We start from the raw sequence: 26,668 nt of genomic DNA, 5'->3' as shown, positions 1-26,668 counted from the left end.
CCCCCCACCCCTCCCCAAAAACAAAAAAAAAGAAAGCTTGGTGAGAGTAGGCACCCCAAACTTCAGAGTGATCCGTAGTGTTAAGAGCCTATACAGGTAGTAACCCAAGGGACAATTCGCATGCATGCATGCGAGCGTGTGACACACCAGAGTGAGTGAGAGAGAGAGAGAGAGAGAGATTACGTGGACATGCAACTTCATAAAAACAGGTCATACACAGCCTTCGCCCTGAACAGGCAGAATTATAATGAACGTGCTTAAATTCGAACTGAAGATGTTGCTGCTCCAACAACCCCCAATTCGAAAAAAAATGTAGTGTACAAAAATAGGAACTGCCTGCTTTCTTTGCAAGTCGCAGGAGACAAAACTGAACCGTGCACCAGTGCTACCGTCACTGCAATCACGCTCAGGTAGTTGGACACTGATTCTGAGAGAGGTGCAAAAGGGTTCTCAATTCAGTGGTTCTGTGAAGCGGATCCCAAAATATAGTACAAGGGGGAGAACCAAACAGCCAAAACACAGTGTGCACTTGCAGCAGCCATGTGATATTTCTCCAGATATGTCGTCCTGTAGGGCTACCAACAAGCAGGCATAATGCATCCAGAAGTAACAATAAGCACGTGCATCTGCACCCCAGTCTGATGGCCTAAACGCATCCAGGCGATAATCACATGCATTGCCCGATCTGCACATGACCAATAGCCCATGTGTGATCAAAAAATTACATCACAACTGAAGTAAAATTCGTGAGTCGTCCTAGCGGCATTCGATCAGCCAAGACATCTGCATGATAGCATCAGCAGTATTATTTCTCAAAAGTGTATTATACCACCTCTGCCCGCACAACATGCCTGCAAACATGCAAATTCACTTGACAGATGATGAAGCAACTAACCTTGACTTTGCAAAATTCCATCTTTGCAAGCGTCACATGCCCACCCATAACTGAGCCATGTCCCCGTGCCAGACTGGCCCACATTAACACAGTTCTGATGGACAGCAACTCCACATGCCACACATTGAAGATCTGAGGGTTGGGACACATCACCACAAACTGAACATAATTCGTCAATAGTACCTACTGCCCCATCTAAACATTGAGCTGCACCTTTATTTTCAATTGGACTTTGGCCTATATTTTCTTGTGCCAAGGGCTCTACGCTCTCGAAGTTTCCTAATATTGTATCTAAGTCAAAAACATCAAACCCATCTACACCAAAGTCCATTGCAACTTCTGCAAGCTCCTCTACCCTGTTATCTTCAGAGGAGAGAAGCTCCATGAATGAAAGAGTTGGTTGAGCAGAACTCTCCCCATTTACAGAAGCGTCTTCCATCATATCATCCTGCGCAAGTGTCTCCTCCCCACCAGACAATCTCTGACCTTCCTCTGACACAGCACTATCAATGTCTTCGAGCACATCCAAACTCTGATCAAAAGTTTCCTCTTCAACTTTCGGTTGAATGCTCGGCAGATTACATGAGACGTTGTTAGTGGGCCCTGTCAAAGGCTTCAAAGGAGTTGACTCTTCCATAAGTTGTTGGAACCTCTCACGGCTTGGCTGTGAATGGCTTTCAAGTTGGGGCCCATCTCGCGAAGGCTTCAAGAGAGTCGACCCTTCAGTAAACTGGAGCTTCTCTGGGCCTTTCTGTGGATAGCCATTCATAAACGGATGACTTTTTATCAACGGTTTGACAGTGTCAGTCTCTGCGGTAAGTATGGGAGAGAACTTCGGGCCAGGTGAAGCCAGTTGACGTTGTGCTTGGTTCTCAACTACTCTTACAAATGGTAAAGGTGATCTCTTGGTTATGCAAGGCTCTTGAATCAAGCTGCTTCTCCCTGACACTGCCGGTAATGGAGCATTGCAGGGAGGCAAAGAACCATGTGCCACACGCTTGTGCATCCGGGTATTTGTGCCATAAGGGCAAGTTGGCACAGCCTTTTTCCTACATCTATTGCATTTGAACCCCATGACTTCATCCAAAGTGTTCATATTTACTCCAACTGCATCTCCATGATACCACACTGCACAAATCAAATTGCACATCATTAACACCTTCCTTTTCACAAAACTGACAGGTAATTTGAAAGCGACATTTAAAATAACGATAGGTAGCAATTGAAAGAGACCAAAAGTCATACAAGGGCAGTATTCACACTTGATGTAGATCAAGTCCCCTTTGAAGTGCTGCTTGCAAACATAGCATTTTGGATTTTCCTTGCAATGCTCTCCTTGAATGGGGAGCAGCAAGTTTTTCTCAAAACGCATCCTGGAGCTGGTACCATTTTTTCTCCAGTACACCCCTTCAGATAAGTTCTTTTCCACAATCTTTGATACCTGGTCAATAGATGGTTCCTGACTACCTTCTGGTATCGAATCTTTCTTTGCTTGCGATCCCAAAGGACTGGCCTTCAAAGGAAGCTTCAGCGGAAGTTTGGCCAATGGCTGCGGTGATGCCTGAGAGAGGACAAACCTCTTTTGATGACTGGGAGGATTCATAGCTGGTTGAGAGTTCTCATTTCCTTGCTTTTGTAAGCACGCAGCTGGTTCCTGCTTCACACTACTTAGAACGGTGGACTTCTTTTGAACTAGTTGCTTCAAACAGCCACAGCAGCTATGTTTCACTTCTAGTGTTCCAAATGCATGCGACGCAACAGTACACTCCTTATGGAAAGGTTCTGCAGGTAGCATTTTTTCAGAAATTAGCATCTCTATTTCAGATACTTTTAGCATTCAAAATTAATGCATCAGCGTTTGTTACTAGCATACCTTTGCATAAATGACACTGCACTGCCAAGCTGCCAAACACAACCCAAAAAAAAAAAAAAACCATTAACTCACAGTAAATTCTCGACTGCATATTTCTAGACCGCCAGAGATGAAACTGAACCGCAAAAGCTATACTTACTTTTTGACTTAATCAAACCAAACACATGCCATACACAGTGGACGTGCACACAACCTTGGTAACATTCAGGGCCCTACCCATCAAAAATACCTACTACTGGCAAAAACAAGGATGCCCAACATTGGCATTCCCACAATGGTCATCAAAAGAAAAAAATCAAGAGACACTTCCACCTATGGCAGCCATCTTACAATGACATGGTGTAAGAGCCCATCCACATGCCAGGAGGATGAAAAGCCCACAAACATCCTACACTCTGAGGCTGAGGCTAGAGCTATCTCAACCCTCTTTGTTGTGAGACTACAAGCCATACATCTGATAACAAAAGTGTTAACTTTAAAAGAGAGTTTTATGTTAAAAAACGCAACCAAGAAAATACATTTGATTACAAAAATGTTAACTTTATGAAAGAGTTAAAAAACACAACCAAGCACTAATTTTTATGAAACAGAAAATAAGTGACTTTACAAACTCAAGGGCAAGACTCAAGAGAAGACTAAAGAATTTGCATAGAATATCAAAAGGATTTTGCCCAGAATTTATTGCTAAAACAAAGCAAACAAGCCTCCCAAGAAGAAATCTCCACAACCAAAGTCCAAGAAAGTACCAGCTGAAAAAAACACACCATACAACCTCCTCTTAGTTGCATAGCAAGGACACCGCTGCCAAAGGCTACGCAGTTAAATAAGACTCCTCCAAGCAAAGCTGAAAAATGCAGAACTGGGTCCTCTTTGTACATATCGCCACCTCTCACGATCAAAAACGTAAATCCAAGGAATGCCCGGGGTAATAAACATGACCCCAAACCCCGTTCTCACAGTTCCAGCTAGTAGTACTTCTAGTTTCATTTTATCTTTGTATCCAAACATGGTATCAAATTCACCAGTTTGTAACAGTTTAGTCTCATAGGTCATTTTGGCCTCTTGAAGACGTTAATACCTTTCCTGTGTGAACTGCAAACCCAAGCATCTATGCCATCTATAAAGGTCATCCTCATCCCTTCCACAGTTTCCAGATGCTATTACTTCTGAGTGGAATGCGGTGCTACACTCGCAGGGGATCGCAATTGTTACACGCTTGGACACACGAACAAAAACTCCAAACAACTGAACTGAACCCGAATGGGGAGAGAACAGGAGAGTCGACATGAAACGGCGGAGTTCCATCCCCAGATGCACTAGCCCCCAAGACTTGCGCCTCTTCTAGTATTTGTTTATTATTGCTTCACATAGGTACAACTCCCTCAGCTCCCAGCTCTCTCCGAGAATCTGCGTCCAAATGATCTATCACAAGCTTGGAGCGAGAAATCAACGGCTAGAAAGGTTGCTAGTTGAAAGCTCTCGTGCTTTCTGGTGCTACATGAGGAGAAGGTAACACCTCATGCATCAAAGGGGGTAACATGTAATTCAGAAACTGTTGAAAACTTTGCAGCATCCGGAGATTCTGTTGAGGATGCCACGAAAGAATGTCGCGAAGCTCGTCGAGGAGAAACTACAAGTATTCTCTTGAATCCATGAACGCCATGTCTTGGGTTCCTTATGGCTTATGCCTTGTAAGACAGAGCGGTGCAGACGGGAGCGCGTCTGATGTGCGATAAAGTAGGGGTGGGAGTGGCTAATAAGTCAAGGGTCGGGATACAAAGATTCTTCAATAGAATTTGGAGCCGCCAGTTTTTGCTGTCTCCTCTTTGGTAGGACCGGTATGCTTTCAGAAAAGCACATGCTTGTAACTCTGATACCACTGTGACAGTGTCACGAGGACGTGGCAACTGCTAACCTTAGTTGTTGGTTTCTTTCCATTGAATTTTGTTTAATTTTTTAGACCCTCTTTTTGATGTTGCAAATGGTCGGACATTGTATGGCCAATGTAAACGGTAGTTTCACCCGCAGACAGGAAGTTTGTCGGCACTAGAACTCGTAAAGTAAAAGGATGTCTAGGCTCATTTCAAGATCATGTAGGTCCCCCCATCGCACTTAGCAAGTTGGTGGATACTAGGAAGTGAACTCAATAAAGGTACAATGTCAAGGTGAGGTCACCAAAGGAAAGTACTCGAGTGCTCGGCTACATTGCATTTTTGGATGTGGTCCCAGTGGGCATTGATGGTGAGATGACCAATGGGAGTCCAACAGAAGCATTTCCTAAAATTTAGAGAACTGCTATTTTGGGCCATGAAATCTGTTCGCGTCATTAGCTTCAGAATGACAAGGGGAACATTTTATTACTCTGTTACAAAGTCAATCGATGCACCAGTTGAGAGATTTTTAAGCGGGAAGCCCAATGTGGGAAAATTGCATGTATGAGTATCAAGTGGCACTTCTTGGCCAATTTATGAAGTCTGGGAGACCAGAACACGTAACTGACTTTTTTGAGCAGTTTTGGAGGCTGATAACTCTGATTTTTAGCCAGTTATCTCCATTTTAAAGCTTCCGATGACTTAACCTAGAACCTGTTGGGGTATAAAGCCCAATGTGGTCACCCAGGTAAGTGGGCGGGCCGCCAGGTATGTACACATATTCTTTTGTAAAAACCTAATAAGAACTCACTATGCTCTACACATTACAGTAGAGCGAGTTCACCATATCGTCGTGCTCTTCTTCTCGCACTCTCTCTCGCGTCGCACTTTCGCTCGTACTCCTTCAACTGGTATCAGAGCTCAGATCGAGGCTCGGGGCAGCACTGCAGGAGGCTAGAGTCACCAGCTCAGATTGGAGTGAAATTCGACAGGCGAAGACACGGCCCCAAATCCAGTGGGTGAGCCCGAAGGGCTCGGTGTTCTCAGAATTTCATTCTGAGGTCATCTCGACCACCGTTCGGCTTCGACAAAGGTCTGCGCAGGCCATTTTCGACTACGTGGTCTCGACGGGTGCAGATCCGACTCTGCAAATTTGCGGTTTTCGGCCTACGATTGCAGGTGCTGAGGATATCGACACTCCCAGAGTGTTGATTTGTGGCTGTCTACACATCGAAGGACGGCTCACAGTTCTTGGAGGTGTGTCACATACGACACGGGCGCATCTACACACAGACTGTAGGCGACATCCACTAGTTCATCAGGTAGCTTGTGTTTGCTGCTTGATATTCCAGATTTCATCCTGACATTGCAGGTACTTCCACATGGGATGTATTGTCAGAGATGATGTATGTCTGTTGAGGGTTTGCTGGCTGTGAGTCACGCAGCAAACAACCGCCGCAGCGGTTCCAGCTTACAGTGGGAAATTTGTGGATGTATGACTTTGTGGGAAGTCTATGTATTGTCAGATTTACTGCAGCCTTTGTTGAGGGTCGAGTAAGGTTTTATTGAGGTGGGGGATTCTCGAATGTTGAGATCCTTTCGGTGATACAGGTCTTGGAGCGATCCCTCGATCACCCTTAGATAGGCAGCTAGGATGTATTGACTGTGAGTTAGACAGTTGGGATTGCATCTTTGCTTTACTGCCGTTGAGACATTGTCGCAGTCTATGCTTACAGGACAGTGACAAGACAGTGAGAGACAGTACAGATGCAAGACAGGATTACCCACAGCTTACAGTGTTAGAGAGACAGTGGTTTTTTGAGCTGTTTTTTGGTCTGTTTTTAGTACACCAGAGCCATTTTACAAAGGAGACTGCCAAAATTTCTGCAGAATCTGAAGCTTTCTTGGTTCATCTGACAGGTTGATATTGGTTCAGAGGTCAGTTTACAGGGGAAACTCTGCCGAATTTTTCCCAGGAAAGTAAACTACTGTGAAGCGTAGCTATGGCTGGATCACAGGACACTTCTCTTTACAATATCAAGAAGCTGGATGGAACCAATTTCCCATTGTGGAAGAAGCAGATTTGGCACGTGTTGGTACAAAAGAAGCAGATAAAACCTATAAAGCTCAAGGGGATAAAACCAGAAGATATGGACGAAGATGAATGGAGCGAAATGGATGAATTGGCACTTTCTACCATTATGCTGACTTTGGCAGAAAGCGTTTACTTCAATGTAGTAGACGAGATGTCGGCTTATCAAGCATGGGTAAAGCTGAGTGATCTTTATGAGAAGCAGAGTGCAGCTTCACAGGTATATTGGCTTAAGAAGCTTGTTGACTTGAAGATGAAAGAAGGGACACCTATGTCCAATCATCTGAATGAATTCAACACAATCTATAGTCAATTGTCAGCTCAAGGTGTCAAGTTTGATGAACCTGTTAGAGCTATGTTCCTGTTGATCACATTGCCGGAAAGTTGGGACACTTTTCGCACAGCTTTGAGTAATCCTGCACCTCCAGATGGTTTGAACATAGCAGGTGTAGAAGGAAGTCTGCTTACTGAAGAAACCAATAGAAAGACAATGGACAAAGGCAAAGGAACAGCCTTAGTTGTCAGGGGAAGGACCAAAGAAAAGTACAAAGGTGGAAAGAGGAATCAGTCTCGTAGCAAGTCCCGCAGTGCTAAAGGCATAAGTGACATAGAATGCTACCATTGTGGCAAGAAGGGTCACATGAAAAGAGACTGCAGAGAATGGAAAGCAGAAAAAGGCAAAGAGAAAGCTGAAGACCATGGTGAGAAGAACAAGTCCTCAGTGAAGATTCAAGAAATAAATGTGACAAACACTGTTGCAGAGGATGACAGTCTAGTGTCACGAGACATCTACTTCTTGAAGAATACAATGGACTCAGCTCTTCTTACAGAATCTGATGGAAATGCACTGAGTGACTGGATTATAGACTCAGGGGCATCACTTCATGTGTCTCCAAACAAGGAGTGGTTTACCTCTTATGTGACCACTAAAGATCATGTTCGGCTAGGCAATGGGCAGACATGTGAGATCTTAGGTGTTGGAGATGTTCAATTGAAGTTTCAGAATGGCTCTTCTTTCACGCTGAAGAATGTGAGACATGTTGCCGCAATTACAAAGAGCTTGATCAGCACAGGTTTACTTGATGATGCTGGCTACGTCACCACTTTTGGACAGAACATGTGGAAGATATCCAAGGGTTCTATGACAGTAGCACATGGAGTAAAGTCTGGAGGACTTTACATGATTTATGTATCAAATGTCTCTAAAAATGTAATCAATGTAACTGAGCAGCCGGACGTTTCTTTGTGGCATAGCCGGTTAGGACATATGTCCAAGAAGGGAATGGAAATCTTGTCTCGTTCTGGTTATTTGCCTGGCTTTTCATTTAATGATTTTGAATTCTGTGAACATTGTCTGTATGGTAAGCAAACACAGCAGCCACATAAGCATAGAAGCAGTAGAAGAGATACACAGTTGGCACTTGTTCATAGTGATTTGTGTGGACCTATGCCTAACCTATCTCTAGGGGGAGCTTCTTACTTTATGACCTGTTGATTGCTGGCAAGCACTTGGAAGAAATTTCAGCTTTGAAGTCAAAGATGGCAAAATCGTTTGACATGAAAGACATGGGTGAGGCAAGTCATATACTTGGTATGCGCATTGAGAGAGACAGATCAAAGAAGTTGATTTGGTTATCTCAAACAGAGTATATTGACAAGGTTTTGCAACATTTCAATATGGAGAAGGGAAAGGCACTGAGTGTTCCATTGCCACCATATGTGAAACTTAGCAAACAAGATTGTCCTGTGTCTGAAAAAGAACAGGCTGAAATGGATAAGATTCCATATGCGTCTGCAGTGGGTAGTTTGATGTATGCAATGATTGCTACTCGCCCAGACATTGCATTTGCAGTGAGAGTAGTAAGTCGATACATGTCACACCAAGGCAAGAAACATTGGGAGGCAGTGAAAGGAATATTGAGATACCTGAAAGCTACAAAGAGTATGCGTATATGCTATGGGAGTCAGGAGCTAAGTGTAAAGGGTTTTACAGACTCAGATTATGCAGGTGACTTAGACAACCGAAGGTCTACGTCAGGGTATGTCTTTACATTGGCTGGTGGAGCAATATCATGGCGTTCTAAATTACAAGATTGTGTTACTCAGTCTACTACAGAGGCTGAATATGTTGCAGCATCAGGCATGCAAAGAATCAATTTGGCTTAATCGACTAGTAACAGATTTGGGAATCAAAGAAGAGATGCCTATGTTATATTGTGATAGTCAAAGTGCTATACAATTGGCTCGCAATCCAGTTTATCACTCAAAGACAAAGCATGTGGATGTGAAGTATCATTTCATCAGGGAAATGCTCGAGGATAAGCAACTTCAGCTTGTCAAAGTTCACACCACAGAAAATCCTGCTGATCTACTTACAAAAGGACTTCCCTCAGAGAGCTTTGCGCATTTTCGCAAGCAGTTAGGTGTAGGGTAGTACATCACTTCTCTACATCTCTTGTATATTAGCTTGTATAGTAGCTTCTCTCACACTTAAAGTACCACATTGGACTTTAAGTGGGAGGTTGTTGGGGTATAAAGCCCAATGTGGTCGCCCAGGTAAGTGGGCGGGCCGCCAGGTATGTACACATTTTCTTTTGTAAAAACCTAATAAGAACTCACTATGCTCTACACATTACAGTAGAGCGAGTTCACCATATCGTCGTGCTCTTCTTCTGCACTCTCTCGCGTCGCACTTCCGCTCGTACTCCTTCAGAACCAAAGGAGCTCATTTTCAGCATTGGAAGGCATCAGATGCGTGTTTACAGGGTTGTTTTGCTGCGTTTTCAGTGATACGCAGGTTTTGGCAGCCATGGAAATCTTCCCCTTTTGCATCTATTTGTTCACAGATGCATTACAGGTCAAGGGCAGAAGAGGGGACGCTCGATTTATGCTGGGGGGATGCTTCATTAAGAATCTGGCACAAGTTAAGAGCTATGGAGTGCTTCCTTTCCACTATGTACAGTGTGGTGCTGCGAGTGATACCCTGCACACTACACACTGCTCTCTCTCTCCCCTACGTGCAGTTATGTGATGCCCCACAAGAGGGCTTCATTTGATTGATGTACAGGTGTGTGGTTTCATGCTTTTGTGTTGAGCCAAGAGCCTCCTTGAGCAGGAACAGGGGTAGCTAACTGCTACTCCAAAGCAGGCACCGGTGAGGGTCATAACCTCACCGTACAGGTGCGTTTTCAGCACTGCGTATGCGCTGTAATTTGGTTGTTTTTCAACCATACGGACGCCAAAACCATTGGGAACAGTGCCCCACTGACAAAGGACAGTTCGGGGATTGTTTAGGGCTAAAAACAGGGCAAAAACCAGTAAATACAACGTGCTGAATTTACTAATTTTGGGCAAGAATCAAAGGGTTTATGCCAATGGAAGTAAGTTCTAGCAGGGGAATTGGTTTCGCGCAAGTTTTGGGGTAAGGTATCTCGTTGTTGAGGTGTCAAACGAGGCCTTTGCGGTTGGCTTTCACGAGACTCGAGAATTTGTTCTTTGTTGGCGAGAGTTGTGGTTAGTGGCGGGAGATTCTTCTGTGGTGAACTCTAGCTTTCCCTTCATCAGTTTGTAGCCGACCGCAGCATGGTCCATAAGCTCTTGCATGGTAGAGACTTGCTTGGAAAGAATTACAATGTACATTCATTAATGTGGTCAAATAATTTTCAAGCAACTAAGAGCGTAAGGAGGGGTAGCATGTATGGTTAAGAAAGGATTGGAAGACCTTGTATGAATTGTGAAAGATGACAAGTATAAACGTTATGTATGGCTGAAAATTATGACAACAAAAAGAGCACCCATTTTTGTAGTCGGTTGCTACATTCCTCATCATGATTCTCCCTTTTACGCTTACATGGATAGAGATCAGCCATTTTTTGATTTAGAAGAGGACGTTGCTTATTTCAAAGGCAAAGGTGATGTTATTGCATTTGGGGATATGAATACTTGCACAAAAACATTGCAACATGATACTCAACAATTTGATATGCCATACATTTCAAGGGAGTTGGAAGAAGTTTACTTGTATGATCGAACCAGATCACTATGAAAAGTTGCTTTTACGCATGTGTAATAACACGGGTATGATCATTGTATCTTTGTGGAGTGGAACCAATGGATTTACATGTAGAGAACATAATGGGAATAGTGTGGATGACTATATGCTACTCTCCGAAGCCATCGTGTATCGCATAAAAAGTTTTATGTTTGGCCAATGGACCCCGTAATCACACCATCGGACCTTATGTATAGATCTTGCATGTGGAGAAGCAACTAAGCATGATATTCTCAACCATAGGAAAGAGAAGTTATCACTATGTATGGATTTCAAATGAGCACCAAGGTCCATTGAAATGGTTGAGCAAAAGTTATGGATGACAAAACTTCAATATGACACACCATTGAAAACTAAATGGGAAGCTTTCAAGAAGTTATTTGTTCTTGTGTCGAAGAATGCTTCGCCATAAAGCATCTCCATGGTATCAATAAAGATAGATCACGCAGAAGGTGGTTTGATAAAGAGTGTCAAGATGCTAGAAAGTCCTTGATAAAGCTTGATGCAACTATGGACAAAGACAACTATCAAAGTCATTTGCATACATACAAGGCATTGATTCAAAAGAAGAGAAGAAGATGAAAAGTAAAGCAACAACTTTTTCAAGTCCAAGAAAAGGCACGTGCATGTGGAAGATTTTGGAGAAACTTGAGGGTTGAGAATTTTGGTAACTTGAGTCTTGTGGATATGTACACACATTGTAGGAAAGTATATGAGTAGCCAAATGCTAAAAAAATGACGTTTTATGGTTCACTCCCATGTATGCCCTCTTTTGTTACTATTGAGGATGTATGCGGTGGGCTTGAAAAGTTGGTCACTCGTAAAGCGGGAGATCTTCAAGGTATCAAGCCGGAGATGATCAAATGGATGGGATATTTTGCGCATGAGTGGATGTGTGATATGTTCAACCTTGCACTTCAACATGATATGCCTTATGATCGGAGTACTAATTGGGTTAAGCCTTTGCATAAATCAGGGGATGTAAAGAATGTAAACAACTACCGGACTATAATGATTGGGTCTCTTATGGAAAAGTTGTTTGGGTGCAATATGGAGATGAAATTGAGTGATTGGGATGAAGAGATTGACAGCGTGCAAAAGGACAAGCGGGTTTTTGTATGCTATAGCACCATTGATCATCTTGTCACTCTTTGTGTTCTCATGGAGGAAAGTCGGTTGAAAGGCAAGCGTATTGTTAGACTTTAAAAAAGCCTTTGCTATGATTCCATGTAACAATTTATAGAGAAAGATGGAAGAACTTCAAGTTCCAAGTGAGTTTATGCTTGCGGCTTCTCGAATCTATGAGAAGGTGATGTGGCAATTGCACATGGGAAGAGGAATTTCAAATTTTTTGGTAAGCACTACTGGGGTTAAACAAGGATGTCCATTGTCACCAACTCTCTTTGATCTATGCATCGATCAATTGGAACAAATGTTACTTGACTTTATGCAAGAAGAAGGTATTGAAGAGGTCACTATTTGCAATGTGGTAATCGTGTTTTTGTTGTATGCGGATGATGTAGTGCTTCTAGCACACACTTTTGAAGATGCACAAAAGCTTATAGTTGTCCTTGAGAACTTTAGCTTGCATAATGGGTTGATTGTAAATGAATCCAAAACAAAGGTTATGCTTGTGAAAACCAACCATAAGGAAAAGCCATGCATTGTGTACAACAATGAGACACTTGAAGTTATTGAGAGATTTAAGTACCTTGGCCTTGAGGTTCCGTCCAATCACAAGTGGCATGAATGTGCTATGTGTCATTTGGAAGTGGAAAAGAGAGCATATTATGCATTTGAGAACATGTATAATGCGGGAATCATCAAGTATTCATCAAGTATTTTTGATGCATTGGTGACACCATTTCTTCTTTATGGAGTTGAAGTGTGGGGCGGGAGTATCTTAAAGTCTACTTGGAAAGAGTTTGAGAATGTCCAAAAGCTTTTCTTACAAACTTTCTCCGAGTTAAGACACAAACACCATATATACTCCTACTTCTTGAGTCAGGATCTCTTCCAATCGAGGTTATGGTCATGGAAAGGGTTGTGGAGTACTTGATAAAGATGTGTCAAAATCCCTCACATCGACTTCCTACAATTGCATGGGAAGCAAGCAAAAGACGCATAAAAGCAAGATCTTAAGCACGGGATGGATGCAAGACACAAAGAAGTGGTTTGGGAGATGGGATGCATTACACTTGCTACATGATGCTTCAATTGACTCCCAAGTGAATGAAGCTTTTCTACAACGCCAATGTATTACGGCTTGGGAGAAATCCGGTGGGTCACGCTTCATACATTACACCACCCATATTGCCCGCAACTACTTCTTCACTGAAAGAGGAAACCGTACTCACACTTACATGCTTGAGTCTATCCCCTTGTCGACGATACGCACTATCGCAATCATCCGGCTTAGCTCCCACTCCCTTCGATGCGAGACAGGGCGTTGCGGCAATGGAGAAGAGTCAAATCGATCGTGCACATTATGCTCACTGCAAGTTCGAGAATCTGAGTATCACACCCTACTAGAGTGCTCAGCTTTTGGTCACATCTGAACTTGCTTCTCTCACATTTTCAGCCCATGACTTAAACCTACACACTTTCCTCTCCCAGCCATAGTGTGGGCTCTCCATTGCCTCTCATCACCACAATTTTGGAGCATCGAGAGTCACTCATCATCAGCCATACACATACTACATCACATGTGGCTTTGGTCCCATAGGTCATATTTGACCTCCGAGGACGATAATTATTTATCTCTCTCTCTCTCTCTCTCTCTCTCTCTCTCTCTCTCTCTCTCTCTCTCTCTCTCTCTCTCTCTCTCTCTCTCTCTGTGTGTGTGTGTGTGAAAGTGGCATTATGGCTTGCGGGGACAATTTAGTGAAAGATAGATTGATAACCGCACGCCATTGTGCACATAAGTCCAAGTCATTGTGCCATAACATTAAAATTCTTTTATATTACACACAGGGACACCAACACACACACCCGCTCTCTCTATCTCACTCTCTTCCTTTCTGTACCCTGGCTCTACTTCTCCTCCGTGATTTCATTCGCATATCTAACTCTCTATCTGCACAAAGTGGCATTATGGCATGCCTATGTTGCTAAATTGGCTTTATCTGACAGAAAAATAATTCTAAATGAATTATTGGATTTATAAGTGAGAGGGTTTTCTCGCTTGGAACACCAAGGAAAAATAATTCTAAATGAATTATTGGAATTTTAAGTGAGAGGGTTTTTCTCACTGGAGACATCCGAGTACAGAATATTCCTAGTGCGTCATTCAGAGTAATGACGGGAGCACTGTGAAAGGGAATATCTGTAAGGCCACCAGGAACGGGTACTTCTGATGCGTCACATCGGATGGGTGACAGGGAGCATCGGGAAGAAGTATCCGACCATCCGGGAACGGACATCTCTGATGCGTCATAGGATGGGTGACATAGAGCATCGTGAAGGAGATTGTACCGTAAGTTCGGTAGGAAGTGACTAGGTGATGGGTATTCCTGATGCATCACAAGGTGGGTGACGGGTGCATCGGAAAGGGAATATCCATAGTCGAGAGGAAATTCCGAACTGTGTTAGAATTGTGCACAAGGAAAAAGCAAGCACTTGAATGAAGATGGGTTCAGAGGAAACTTTGAGGAAAAACAGATGCTTTCTGAGAAAGCGGGATTGCTTTTCGGGAAAGCAGATACTTTCCCGCGAGAAAGTTGATGTTTGCATTGCAATTGTGCGTGTGATTGCATCCAGGGACGCCTGGGAAGTGCTGTGAAAGCATTGTTTTTAACTTATAAGGTTTTATTGAGTTTTTGGGCAGGTTCAGACTATTTTTTTTAAATACGCCGACCATCCATTTAATAAGTAGGCAACCATCTGATAAATAAGGCAACAGATCAGCCAGCGTTTTCTCTCTCTTTTTCTGGGAGAACGGGAAAAAAAAATTATTAAAAAAAAAAAAAAAACGGACGCGATCTCTACGCGAGCAACTATTCGTGCCAATGGCTAGGAGCTATAAAAGCATCACATGCCCTCACTCAGAGGGGAGGACCAATCTTTGCAAGGAGGAGATGTCATAGTCACAAGGGACGCATTCCGGGACGGGGGAGCGGGGGACGGGGCTCAAATCGATTTTTAGTGTAAAAAAGAGGACAGGACGGCAAGTGGGGACGGAAAAGTGGGGACGGGAAGCCCGAAAAAGGGCGTTCCCTGTGATTAAGGGAGATGTTGCTGCAGATTTCAACCGTAAAGAAGACGTTGCCGGTGATGCCCATGGCTGCCCCATGTGTACCAGATGTCGCCAAGACCCAGTGCGCGAGTTCCCTTGCGAAGAAGTGCCTACGAAGCGTGTTTCCATCGCGACAAGTTGCTATTTTTCTCTGTTCTCAGCCCATAAACGTCGTAGACGGGGCTGATTTATGAGAAGGAACCCGAGAACACACCTCTTTTGTGTGTAGGATTGGAAGAGAGGATTTCCTATGGAGAGATCTCTTCCGAGGAATTGCTTTTCGAGAATCGAGTTGCGTTTCGAGCGTTGAGACTTTGAAGGTAACGATTTTCATGTTCTGATCTTTGAGTATTTGATTGCAGGTGTACTTCCTCTTCGTGAGGGAGTAGGAGCAGAGGAAGGCATGAGCCTCTGCAAGAGAAAAGCGCTCTGAGGAACTAGAGCCAGATCAGCCCAGGGGTTTCATACCCGAGTTTGGGAAGTAGATCCACGGATCGGAGAGAGGTAGTCTCTCAAGTTGTGATCCGGAAGTTGGGATTCCAAAGTAAGGACTTCGTGTCCGGGAAAGCAGAGTTGTTCTGCGGGAAGAGGACTCTGGAAAGAGAGTTGGAAAAGAGTTGCAGGGATGCCATGCCCTGAGTCTGGAAGGTGAGATCCAGAGGCGAGAACCTTGATTCTCGAGGAATTGGAATAAGGAACGGAAGTTCCTTGGAATAGGGTTTTGCCCTAGGAATCGGAAGTTGAGGCTTCCAGGAACCATCAAGTCTTATTCTAGAACGAACGTGGTAATACGTTCGGTTCAAGAGCTTGTATAGACTTCTCCTCAGTAATAAAGATACTATTACGGGGGGGAGCCAGCCCATCTTCTGGTCCCCAGTACTGTGTCGATCTTCTCACTCTCTATCTCTCTCTCTATTATTTCTCTCTATATCCTCTGGCTTCAGTAATAAGTGATAAATCCTATTTATCCGAATGTATTTTATATTGTTATGCGCTCCCGTTTGTGATAGCCTATGACATTTAGCTAATAATAAAATCTTCTCCGTGCGTCGCTGTGCAAACTCGACAAAATTATGGGCAATTATCATTTTTTGGCTTATGTAGTAGTCCCAATAACATACCATTTGCAATTTAGCATACACACAGACACAACACCACTCTTTGTCTACCCTTTCCCGACTCTTGATCTACTTCCCTCTCTATGACTCTCTCTCATACCTGCAGGTATATATAGAATTTGGGTTTCTATGATGGATAGCAAGACCCTCAGCGTTGTCACCTTGTGTGATGCTCTTCTGAGCTATTCTTTCTTTCCCTCTCTCTCTCTCTCAAAAAAAAAAACGCAACCGTTTTTTGACCTAATAGACAGCAATTCACTCTTTTGATCATAACTTCCTCATCAGAACTCCGATTTGGGTGATCTATAGCCTCAATCAAAGAGCACAAATGCATTGATGTAAAGATAGAAATTTTCAGGGTTATGGAAGGCGCCCCACTCTGCCAAAAACCGGACTTCAAACATTGAAGTCATGTAACTGCATGCCAAAACTATCTTGAAAGCTTGCCAAGTCCTTGGAGCATACGGTTGTGTCGCGATTGAACTCCACCATTACATAGCATTATCTTTAAGAAATCTTGTTGCTCGAGAAATCTTAGATTCTTCTCTATAGTTCCCCAAAGCATAGATGTTGTCAAATTGTTGTAGGAACTGCAATGCTTTCTTCCGATCTTTCACCCCGGAAAAAGTGAAAAATTTGACTGTCATGCGACCATCCTTGAAATCTTTGGGTTGGTTAGGCGCATATCTTGGGTATGGATAATAAGGGTATCCATATGGACTCCAACCATTGTAGCCTGGTGGCGCTAGTGGTGGTGGAGGTGGGGACAATGACGGTGGCAAAGGCGGTTGCACTGGATCAGGGTCAGATGGCTCCACCATATTCCTGAAGACTCCCCGGATCAGAACAGATGCCTGAGAAGGTTGACGGTTGGAAGCTCTCGTACTTTCTGGTGCCGAAGGAGGAGGTACCACCTAGGGCATCGGAGGGGGTAACATGTAGTTCATAAATTGTTGAAAACTTTGCAACATCGGAAGATTCTGCTGAGGATGTCGCGAAAGAATGCCTTGAAGCTCGTCGAGAAGAAACTGCAAATATTCTGTTGAATCCATGAACGCCATGTCTTGGGTTCTTTATGGCTTATGCCCTGAAAGACAATGATGAAGATGGGAGCGCACTCGATGCGCGATGAAGTAAGGATGAGAGTGCTTAATAAGTCCCGATCCAGACCCGAAGATACTTCAAATAAACTTCAAGTAGTCTCTGGTTTTCTCTATCTGCTCTTCTGTAGGATCGGTATACTTTCAAAAAAGCACACGCCTCATGCTCTAGTACCACTGTCACAAGATGGACACCAGCTACCAACGAAAAAGAACAGACTGAACAAACTTTTAGCACTTCAATAACAGCTAAAACTGAAAGAGAGAGAGAGAGAGCACACGCGACACGGGGTGGCGGAATTCCACCCCAAAGAGTGTTGGCCCAAAACCTTGGCGCCCCTTTCGGTATTTCTTTATATTACATCAACACAGTAAAAGCCAATACTCCAGACTCTGAATCTTCTCCAAGAAGTATGCCCGAGAATGAGTCCATGGCCTCATATTTAAAGGCCCTATTTTAAAGGCCCTAGGCCCAAAAGCAGTTTACATGAACAGTCTTTAAACTCAAAAGCATCTGGTCCAAAAGCTACCAACGTAAGTTACGAAAATCCGTACAATTCCACGGTAGCATCGGAATTGCGAAAATCTATACAAGTTGCCACATCAACATGTCAGCGCAATTTTCAGAGCGTCCGTACTGCTGCCACGTCATCAACTACGCAAGTTTGTGTGTGTGTGTGTGTATGTGGGTCCTGCTTTATTTTAATCCCTTTATGTCACTTGGGCCCTATCAAACAAGGTCGAATAAGTTGGTAGGACTTCTTGTGCCGTTGCTTGTTCTTCTTAGGTTTATGGCCCCTCGGCCGTGATCTGAAGGTTGGCTCTGCTCTTCAATGACTAGACACGTCAACAGTTTGTGAAGCTACCCCTAAAACCTATCAAAAAGATCTCACGTTTTGTAACACTTTCACTTTGAAGCTTTCCATAGCCATATATCTACCTTACAAAAGCCTATTTTCACCATCCTATGTCACTTTTCTTTATCAACATAAGTTTTTTCTATGCTTCTCTCAATTTCAACCACCCTTCTTACGTATGGAACCTCTCATCAACCTATGACTACAACTAAAGACTTTAGTCACGAAGAATCGCATCAAAATTGAACAGTTTAACTATCCAAGGTTTACCATCACAAAGACTTTGTTCAAACTTTCTTTTGTAGCATTCTCTTGCCCTAAGTGCTTGAATAGATTGTGGTTTTCTTACTTGAGAGACAATTGCAAACAAATAAAAGAGAATGTAGAGACTTGAAGAAGTAGAGAGAAGAAACTAAGTGTTTGGAGATCCCCATGGACATTCAATTGTTTGCAATGCTTTTCTCACTTACAATGGTATGACACTAAAGTGTTGTGATGCCCATGATACTAAGAGGACAAACACTTGTATAACTTCAAAGACAAAGCTAAAATGAGACAAGGTACTCATGGGTATAACTTCAAAGACAAAGCTAAAATGAGGCAAGGTACTCCATGAGCCGTTATGACCAACCCCTCCCTCAAAGCTTCACTTTAGTTCATAGAATCACACACATAAGTCAAAACAACATAGCATACAAGTGAATGTCAATAGAGATCCTCCAAGTTGTGTCCCTTTTCTCTACTCCTTCAAATGTCCACGTTCTCTTCCAATTGCTCACAATTCTCCCAAGCAAGGAAGCCACAATCTATACAAGCACATAGAATATGGATTGAACAAAGTCTTTGCATAGAAAACTCTTAGAAAGCTAAAATCTTGAACTCCAATGCAAATCTTCGCAATAACGAAAGTCTACACTTACAGGCATAGTTTGAAGAGTGAGCTTCTCCAACATCTAGATCAAAGATGGAGGGCAATCCACCAAGAAGAGTTTAGTACGCGGAAGGGTAATTTAAGTCCTCAAAGGGACTGCTCTTTCGCCAAAACGCACTTACGCTCTTTGGTCTAGAGCGTTTGAACTAAAATCAAACACATCTAAAGATGGAGGATGAAATTGAGAGACACACAAATAAACAGAAAATCTAGCAAGCTAATGTATTGGGTTTATGAAAAACAGCCAAAAGATGAAGAAAACTACTGTAGGATGACGAAAATAGGCTTCCCCAAGGTAGATATAAATATAGAAATTCAAAGTGACAAAATTGCACTAGAATTTGAGACTACAGCCCCCAAAAATTTCCTAAAACCTTGAACTTGCAAATTCTCTAATAAATAAGTCACTTGAGATGTGCTACAGTTCAAAATTCCCATTTTGGTCAAAAGCCTCTGATTTTAAACGTGGACAAAGTTTTCTTCACTTAAATTTTGAAAAATATAAGTTCCCATTTCCCATTTCCCATGCAAAATATAAATATCCTATGCAATGCAACATGGATATGGACAATCGTGGTTCATGAGCCTACGACTAAAGAATGTTTCTCCGCAAAGTGCATGAAGGTAGTAGACTCTTCGGAAAGCTAGCCCACATAGCAATTCCAAGCATACACATTTGAGTATAAGTCCCAACAAAAAGCCAAATCCATTGTTTTGCACAAGAACTCAAGGTCCAAGACCACTCAGAACGCTAAGTCCAAGGACAGCTAGCAAGAGGTGTCAAATTATGAGGTATCTTCATTTGATTTTTCTCTATGCAAACATCGCATGTAAATTGCAATGACTCTTTGAGGGGTCAAAATGTGACATCAATCTAGTGATGGTTTGTGCCAAGCGAGCTGGTACAATCAACACATCCATCCACTATTAGTTTGTGCCAAGAAAAAATGTCGAAAGGTGCCTCAATGAAAAATCAATTTAGTGTTTCTTTCTAACAGCCTTTGCATGGTTCCAAAGAATACCCGATTAAACATACCCTGCTCAACCATGCCCCTATGCTTTTTCTGCACTATTCATTTGTGCCAAGAAAAAATGCCGAAATGTGCCTCGTTGAAAAATCAACCCAGTGTTTCTTTCTAACAGCCTTTGCATGGTTCCATAGTATACCCGATCAAACATACCCTGGTCAACCATGCCCCTATGCTTTTTCTGCAAAAATAGGGCAGAGAGAAGGTGCCTACAGATAAAGAGAGAGAGCCTTCTTTTTCTTGCTAAAAAAAAGAGAGGGGGTTGATTTTATTGCCAGTATATGGGAAAAAGGAGGGCCAATCTTTGGCTTGCTTTTTATGAAAGTGGCTGCCACTTATAAGTTAGGCGACCAAACACACTTAAGCATAGTCCCAACCTACAAAACTCAATAAAAACTCATATGTTATCCTTATGCTTTCACACACACCGTCCAAGCATCCCAACTGCAATCTCATGCACTTATGCAATGCCAACACATACTCCTTTATAATAAAGCATCTGCTTTTCCAAAACGCAACCAAAAAGCAACTCGCTTTTTCATAGCCAATTGCTTTCCTCAAAGCTACTAAGGACCCATCTTGTAAGCTAGCTAGCACTTTCTTGCCTACTGCAAGCAAAAGATCTTACCAATTCCCTCCAAAGAGATGAAAAAATGGCTCTTACCTTGCAAAAAAATCAAAAAAGACTCGAACAGCAATGGAGAAGATTATGTTTGTTATGTCCCATCATAGGAAAGGGAACCTAGTCTATGACATCAACACGATGGGTGTCGAGTGTCCAAGTGAACATAGTGTGAATCTGACCAGTGTGGCTGATCACTTCTAAAAGGAGACCAAGGCCCATTTGTACACAACGACCTCCACTTACATAGTGCCAATGGTCGCCCCGTGAGACTAGGCATGCACGAGGTCACCTCGAGGAGATGAGGCTGGGTGGTATAGGATGCTCGATCTTACGAGTGCATGTCTACGTCCTACACCTTAAAGATGTTCACCTAAAACTTTCGTGTAAAGCTAATGTATGATATACTCAAATCAAGGTGAGCACAACTATGTTGTGCATATGCAAGATGCAAATAAAGCACAACTATGTTGTGCATATGCAAGAGTAGGCATGTAAGGTATAGAGCCACAACCCTACTTGTACTTGTTAATTGTTCCTCTAACCTACATGAAGGGGAATAAAGAGCTTGCAGAGGCAATTGTGGCAGTTAAAACACAACAGCCTTCACACTAGCAATATTGAGGGCCACAACTCCTCACCCTATATGCCTTTCAAAGGATACGGTTCACTGAAAGTTTTAGCAGCGGGGACTACATAAAGGAGAACAAAATACCTGGCCAACACCTTTGAACCACAAAATTTACACATTACTGACATGACAAGCTTGGTTGGTGTCGAGAACCCGGCTCTCGCCCAAAGAAAATTGAAAATGTCCTTCTTCGGTGCCCTTCTCGCCTCCGAAAGATATTTCTGTAGTAGTATCAACTTCGGCGCTTGACTTTGCCTAGCCATGCGCTCCTTCTCCTCGAACTCTTTTAGAACATGAAGGGGCACCTGGCGCTCTTCTACCCACACCTGGCCATTGCATCTTTGAGGCAGACCTGGTAGAGAAGCACTCTGGCGTAGACTTTGCCTTGGAACAAGTGTGGAATCTACCAAATACATGACCAAATTATCTCGGACAGATTTGGTATGTACACCAAAAGTTGTACCATCTTGGTTGCCATCCTCCTCGCAAACCTTCGAAGTTGCATGCACCTCTGACTTTGAAAGCAGGTTGTCCCATCGAAGCAGAGAATCCAGACAGCGAACCTGCAACTCACTTACCCATCTCAAAAGCTGACTAAGCAACATACAGTACAGAATAAAAATCAATAAGACTGGCTTACGGATGTTAACCTGAACAGCAAGCTCCGCAACGGTACATGCTGCTTGGACTCTTGCACGCCAGGCAGTTTGTTTACTACGCCTTGGTACTTCCTCACTGTCAACATAAGTAATTCCTGTGATACTCTTGATCCCACCTAAAACACAAGCAAGGAATACAACAAGCAAAATCCGGGATAGTGAGAGATAAGTATAATCTACACCTTGAGTAGCATAAAACTCAAAGAAAAGCAGCAACTTTACCTTGTCTTGCAGCTTTTCTGGCCACTTTGGTGCACAAGGTAGCCCAACCTGCTACTCTGTGTGCAAGCTTCCCGCGACGAATCCATTGCACATTCCCCAAAGTTGTCTTGCCACTTTTGGGCAGGCCTCGTCTAGAAGCACCAGACCTTCGAGAGCTTCTTTTGCCAGATGCTTTCTTGGAAAGCGAATCGTCTTCGCAAGAAGTGACAGACCGTCCTAGTACCATGGAGGGAGCATCCTCCAGACATATTGACCAATCCTCTACAAGAACCACAGAGCGTAGATTTGCCTCCAGCTGCCACCCAAACAAGCCAGTTTATAGTGATATGAGGACTACAGGGGCAGGGAAATTGAATTTAAAAAAATGGACAGTTAGTATTCTTACATCAAGCAGAGAAGCCTTTACATCACAAAAGGACGATGTCTGCTCAAGCTTTTTGCGCCACTGCTTTCTGAAATTCACATTTTCCCAGGGGCCCATTAAGAAGCTTTGCAAAACCTCTTCCATGTAGAGAATATATCCGACAACGGCAGGAAGATGGCCACAACCATATTTCCCAGGTCGAATGCCCCCACTAACACGGGCAGCACCAGCAGCAAGCTGTGATGCAGCCTGATTCAGCAAGCATCCTCTTTTCATGCATGAGGTACATGAAAAGCACCAGCCACAACGGTCCTTGGGGGCCTCCATAAGCTTTTTCCTTAAACTTGGCCAGCAAAACCGAGCAGGGGCCTTGCAAAAGGCATTAACTTGCTCTGCAATTGTTGTTCCCGTCTTCCTGAGCTTTCTTGTGCCCTTCTCTGGGCGATCAGCCTCATCACCTGTCATTAGAGCCAGGTTAGCAGCTGCTGTAGCTGCTGCATCCCCAAAGACATAATGGTTCATATATGAACTTATCCTTACAAACAGATTAGTATGAAAATGTTCTTGGGGCACAAGCTTTTGAAAAGTATCGGATGATAAATGTTCTCGAGATGATGATGTTAAAAATCTTCCTTTTGAATCTCTATCCACAATCCTTTGCGCAAGATAAGGATCTTGTTCAAGGTTTTGGATACTGATACGCTGGGTATGGACAGGTAGTGGAGTAAATGGAGGCACCTCCCCACAAGTAGACACAACTGTTCCATTTAAAGCCTTAATAAGCACAGCCTTCAAGGGTAGCCTGGATGGTCTATCCAAGCATGGATCTAAGGTTTCAGATTGACATGTTTCCAGTGTTGAGTCACGTAGATTCCTTGCAGATGAAGTTGTATGCAAATCAGGCTCCGTCTTTACAGCAGTTTCATCCTCTAAAACGTCATCCATTCCAGTCAATCTGCCAGCAGAAGCCTCCACTACTAAAGGTAATTCAAATGCTTCTAGTCCATTTGTATCATCTGGAGTCACTTCTAAAGGGACATTGGACTTCATTGGCAAAGCAGTTTCATTGGCACCAGAAATGGTCTTTTCAGGAAGGGGCACATCTAGACTTGTAACCTTATGGTCATTACTGACCGTCTTGTCAGACTCCTGCGATACAGCTTGCTCAATCTGCTGAATAAGCTGCTCACTGCTTGACTGCACCTGAGACAAAATAACCCCCGTAGCTTCACAAATCTCTTGTGGATTATTTGACAGTGCCAACTGCTCCACAGGGATGTGCCAGTATTGACGAATAGCCAAAGCAACATCTGCACAGTATGGAGCCTGCTCTTCCAGTGTTTGAATCACTTGTAAAATATCATGCTTCTTGTAATAACTGTAATTAAATTGTGCAGAGTAAGATGGGCTTAACCTGCATAAGACAAGATATTCAGAGCACAAAATGTGGTAAAGGTTACTGAAATAGTGCTCCTAAATGTGTTTGTGCATTTTTTGTACAGTTAAATTTGAGAGATATGGCATACACTGGCCTAATCATAGCCAACAAATCACCTTTGTAAGAAATATGATAGCCTCAAATTTTTATGATGGTGAACCGAAAGAGAGAGCACATGCATCACAGGAACTTGCTTCAAGCACCGCATCCATGTAAAATGCTCGACACAAAATATTAAAAACGCAGCAACTAAATGCTTACACGAGAAGATATCCACAGGTGACCATGAATGTCCGTCCGTATGGATCTACACCCAAGGATTGACATCCTTTTAGGCCCCTCATTCGCCTCGATTGTTCTCCCCCAAATTTCTCCACAATGCACTCGGGACAGAACCATTCACCAGGAGGCAACGATGCCCTTGCGATTCCAACACACCTGCTATGGTAAGCAGCCGGGCAGCCATCACAGCAGATCAGATTTCCATTCATACCACATAGGACACATTCATCACTATTCCCATCAGGAAAAGATTCTTCCTGAACAGACTTGGATGTCACATTCAAAATGTCTGTCGACGAAGTGCTTGTTTCCTGTAATGCCCCATCATAAACCTTCATCTTGTGTTCTTCTGTGACAGGAGCTAGCTGGCCCTCTTGAGCATCAGTAGTATTATTATTGAAATACCTGATATCCTTCTGTCCAGGTTGGTTTTCACATTCCAATTCCCGAGCATCCATCACTGCCCTTATCTCCTCTGTATCCAAAGCATGATCACAAAGAAAGCTCAATACTGCAAGCTTCAACTTTCCTGATGTTTTGTAATATTCGGCATCAAGCAATCTCAAGGATCCTACACGCTGACCATAACACTTGCCAAAGCCTTGAGTTGCCAAGAAAACAATCAGGAAAGAAGGCCAAGTAACATTATCCAATAAGTTCCAGTCTAGCTGCCTGAACCAGGACATTAGCACACAAACGTTAACTCACAGATTTATCAATCTTTTAGTGTGAGATCAAGTAACCACACGTTAAATAAGATGATACAAACAAAAACAAATCAACACAAAGTACCTTAAACATTCTTGAGCCTTCACACAGTCCTCTTTTCGAAGCCGTTGAAGATGTCTTCTCAAGGATTGTAATAGAATAAAATGTATGGAATCAAATAAATGATTAGCTCTCTCAGCTACCAATGCGCTCACAAAATCGTCAAAGGTAAAAGGACTTAGAAAGAGGGCATGACTAAAAGATCTCAAAAAGCTGTAAACAGCGAAGGCTTCAGCCACTAAATCCTCTGACAACGGGAAACTCTTGGAGGAAGGTGGTAAAGGTACTAGTGGGGGAAGGTTTGGCTCTTCAGGTAAATTTGCAAGAACCGGAGAAAAAGAGTCAACGTCGGATGATGACAGCTCATCATTTTCATCTACATCACTTTCGTCCTCATAATTACATGAATCGTCCCCCTCTGAGGCATCTTCAAAAGCTTGGAGAAGGTTTTGACTTCTGACACTCCTAACTCTGGCACTTGTACGTGTGGATTTCACTGGTGGAAGAGTTGAAGCACAATCCTGATCCTGCTTTGGTCTTTTCCTCTTAGAGGTCCCAACAGTAGGAAGTTCCCCTTTAGTGTCCAGCCATCCAGCAGCACCATTCTCCCTGTCTTCTTCTGTGCAGAGAGCATCCCCTTCAGCGTCACCATCATCCTTGTCATTTTGATCACAATTTCTACTTTTCTGGACAGAGGGCCGCTGCCTGGTGCTGCGAGTGAAATCTCCACCATCCTTTCTTCTAGTGCTTGGTGTGTTCTGTTCACTAGATGGCTCTCTCCTCTGCCGTTTAGAATCTGGCTCCTCCACTTGAGCCTCCTCCTTTTTTGAAGTTCTTCCTCTCTTTCCAGATGGGAGAGCCACATCTTCAGCATGCACAAGTATAGGTTCAAGTTCATGACGTTCTAGTTCTTCTCTATCACCGTCATCATAGACAACCTTGTAAAAGCCACGTGCAGCATTGTAAGCAACAACAGATCCAGTATACTTTCCAAACCCTTCGAAGTTCTTCTCAACACGCCTGCCAACATAAGTTTCCTTGTCAGCGTCATCCTCCTGCTTCTTCTTCCTTCCCATAACACAGCTGCAGCTGCCAGTTAAATAAGATGCTCCGATGGTGTGAAGCGCTGGAGAGGGAGAAAGTCTAGATTTGTTTGAGATTGCAAAATCTGTAAAGAAGACAGAAGTCCAGAGTAACCTGTGCCCAGACGATGATCTGCCAATCGGCTCTTGGAAGCACCACCCTCCCCTCGTTCCCCTTGCTTGACAAAATTTAGGGAGAGGCGGTGGGTCTGCTGCTTACTGCGTTAAAGCTTTAGCAATGACGAAGAAGCCGGTCAGGGCATTCAACTTTGCCCAACAAAAAGGCTCTGCAAAGGAAGGACGCGGTCAATGGGGTTGTCTGGGAAGGGCGAGATTTCCGCGAGTGTCTAACAGCAATAGCAGGAAGGGCGATCGCAGAGGGGCGGGGCCAGAAGAGGGGAGACCACCAGGAGTGGAGCAGATGGGCGAGGGCGGAGGGGAGGCTAGGGTTCGCAGACGAACGCGAAGGGAAAGGAGCGGGGAAGCGAGGGGGGGGGGCAGGAGGGGAAGTCGCGGTGTTGTTGCTTTCCTTTGTGGTCATAAAGAAATT

At 43.5% G+C, this 26,668-nt stretch overlaps 1 protein-coding gene across 1 annotated transcript; it reads right to left on the bottom strand.

The window, feature by feature from the left end:
- Positions 1 to 179: 179 nt before the first annotated feature.
- Positions 180 to 26,668, bottom strand: PTM (PHD type transcription factor with transmembrane domain protein (PTM)). The gene is made up of 10 exons (XM_086484723.1): positions 25,061 to 26,668; positions 24,248 to 24,940; positions 22,570 to 23,962; positions 22,185 to 22,479; positions 21,954 to 22,078; positions 21,388 to 21,866; positions 2,769 to 2,797; positions 2,141 to 2,677; positions 896 to 2,023; positions 180 to 783 (listed from the first exon to the last, which is right to left on the bottom strand). Exons 1-10 carry the CDS (start codon positions 26,110 to 26,112, stop codon positions 722 to 724), a joined length of 5,793 nt encoding a protein of 1,930 aa, XP_086340849.1. The 5' UTR covers positions 26,113 to 26,668; the 3' UTR covers positions 180 to 721.

Source organism: Adiantum capillus-veneris, chromosome 16 (genome assembly GCF_014529385.1).
Source record: "Adiantum capillus-veneris isolate H3 chromosome 16, ASM1452938v2, whole genome shotgun sequence".
NCBI lineage: Eukaryota > Viridiplantae > Streptophyta > Polypodiopsida > Polypodiales > Pteridaceae > Adiantum > Adiantum capillus-veneris.
This window is presented reverse-complemented; position numbering and strand designations above follow the sequence as displayed.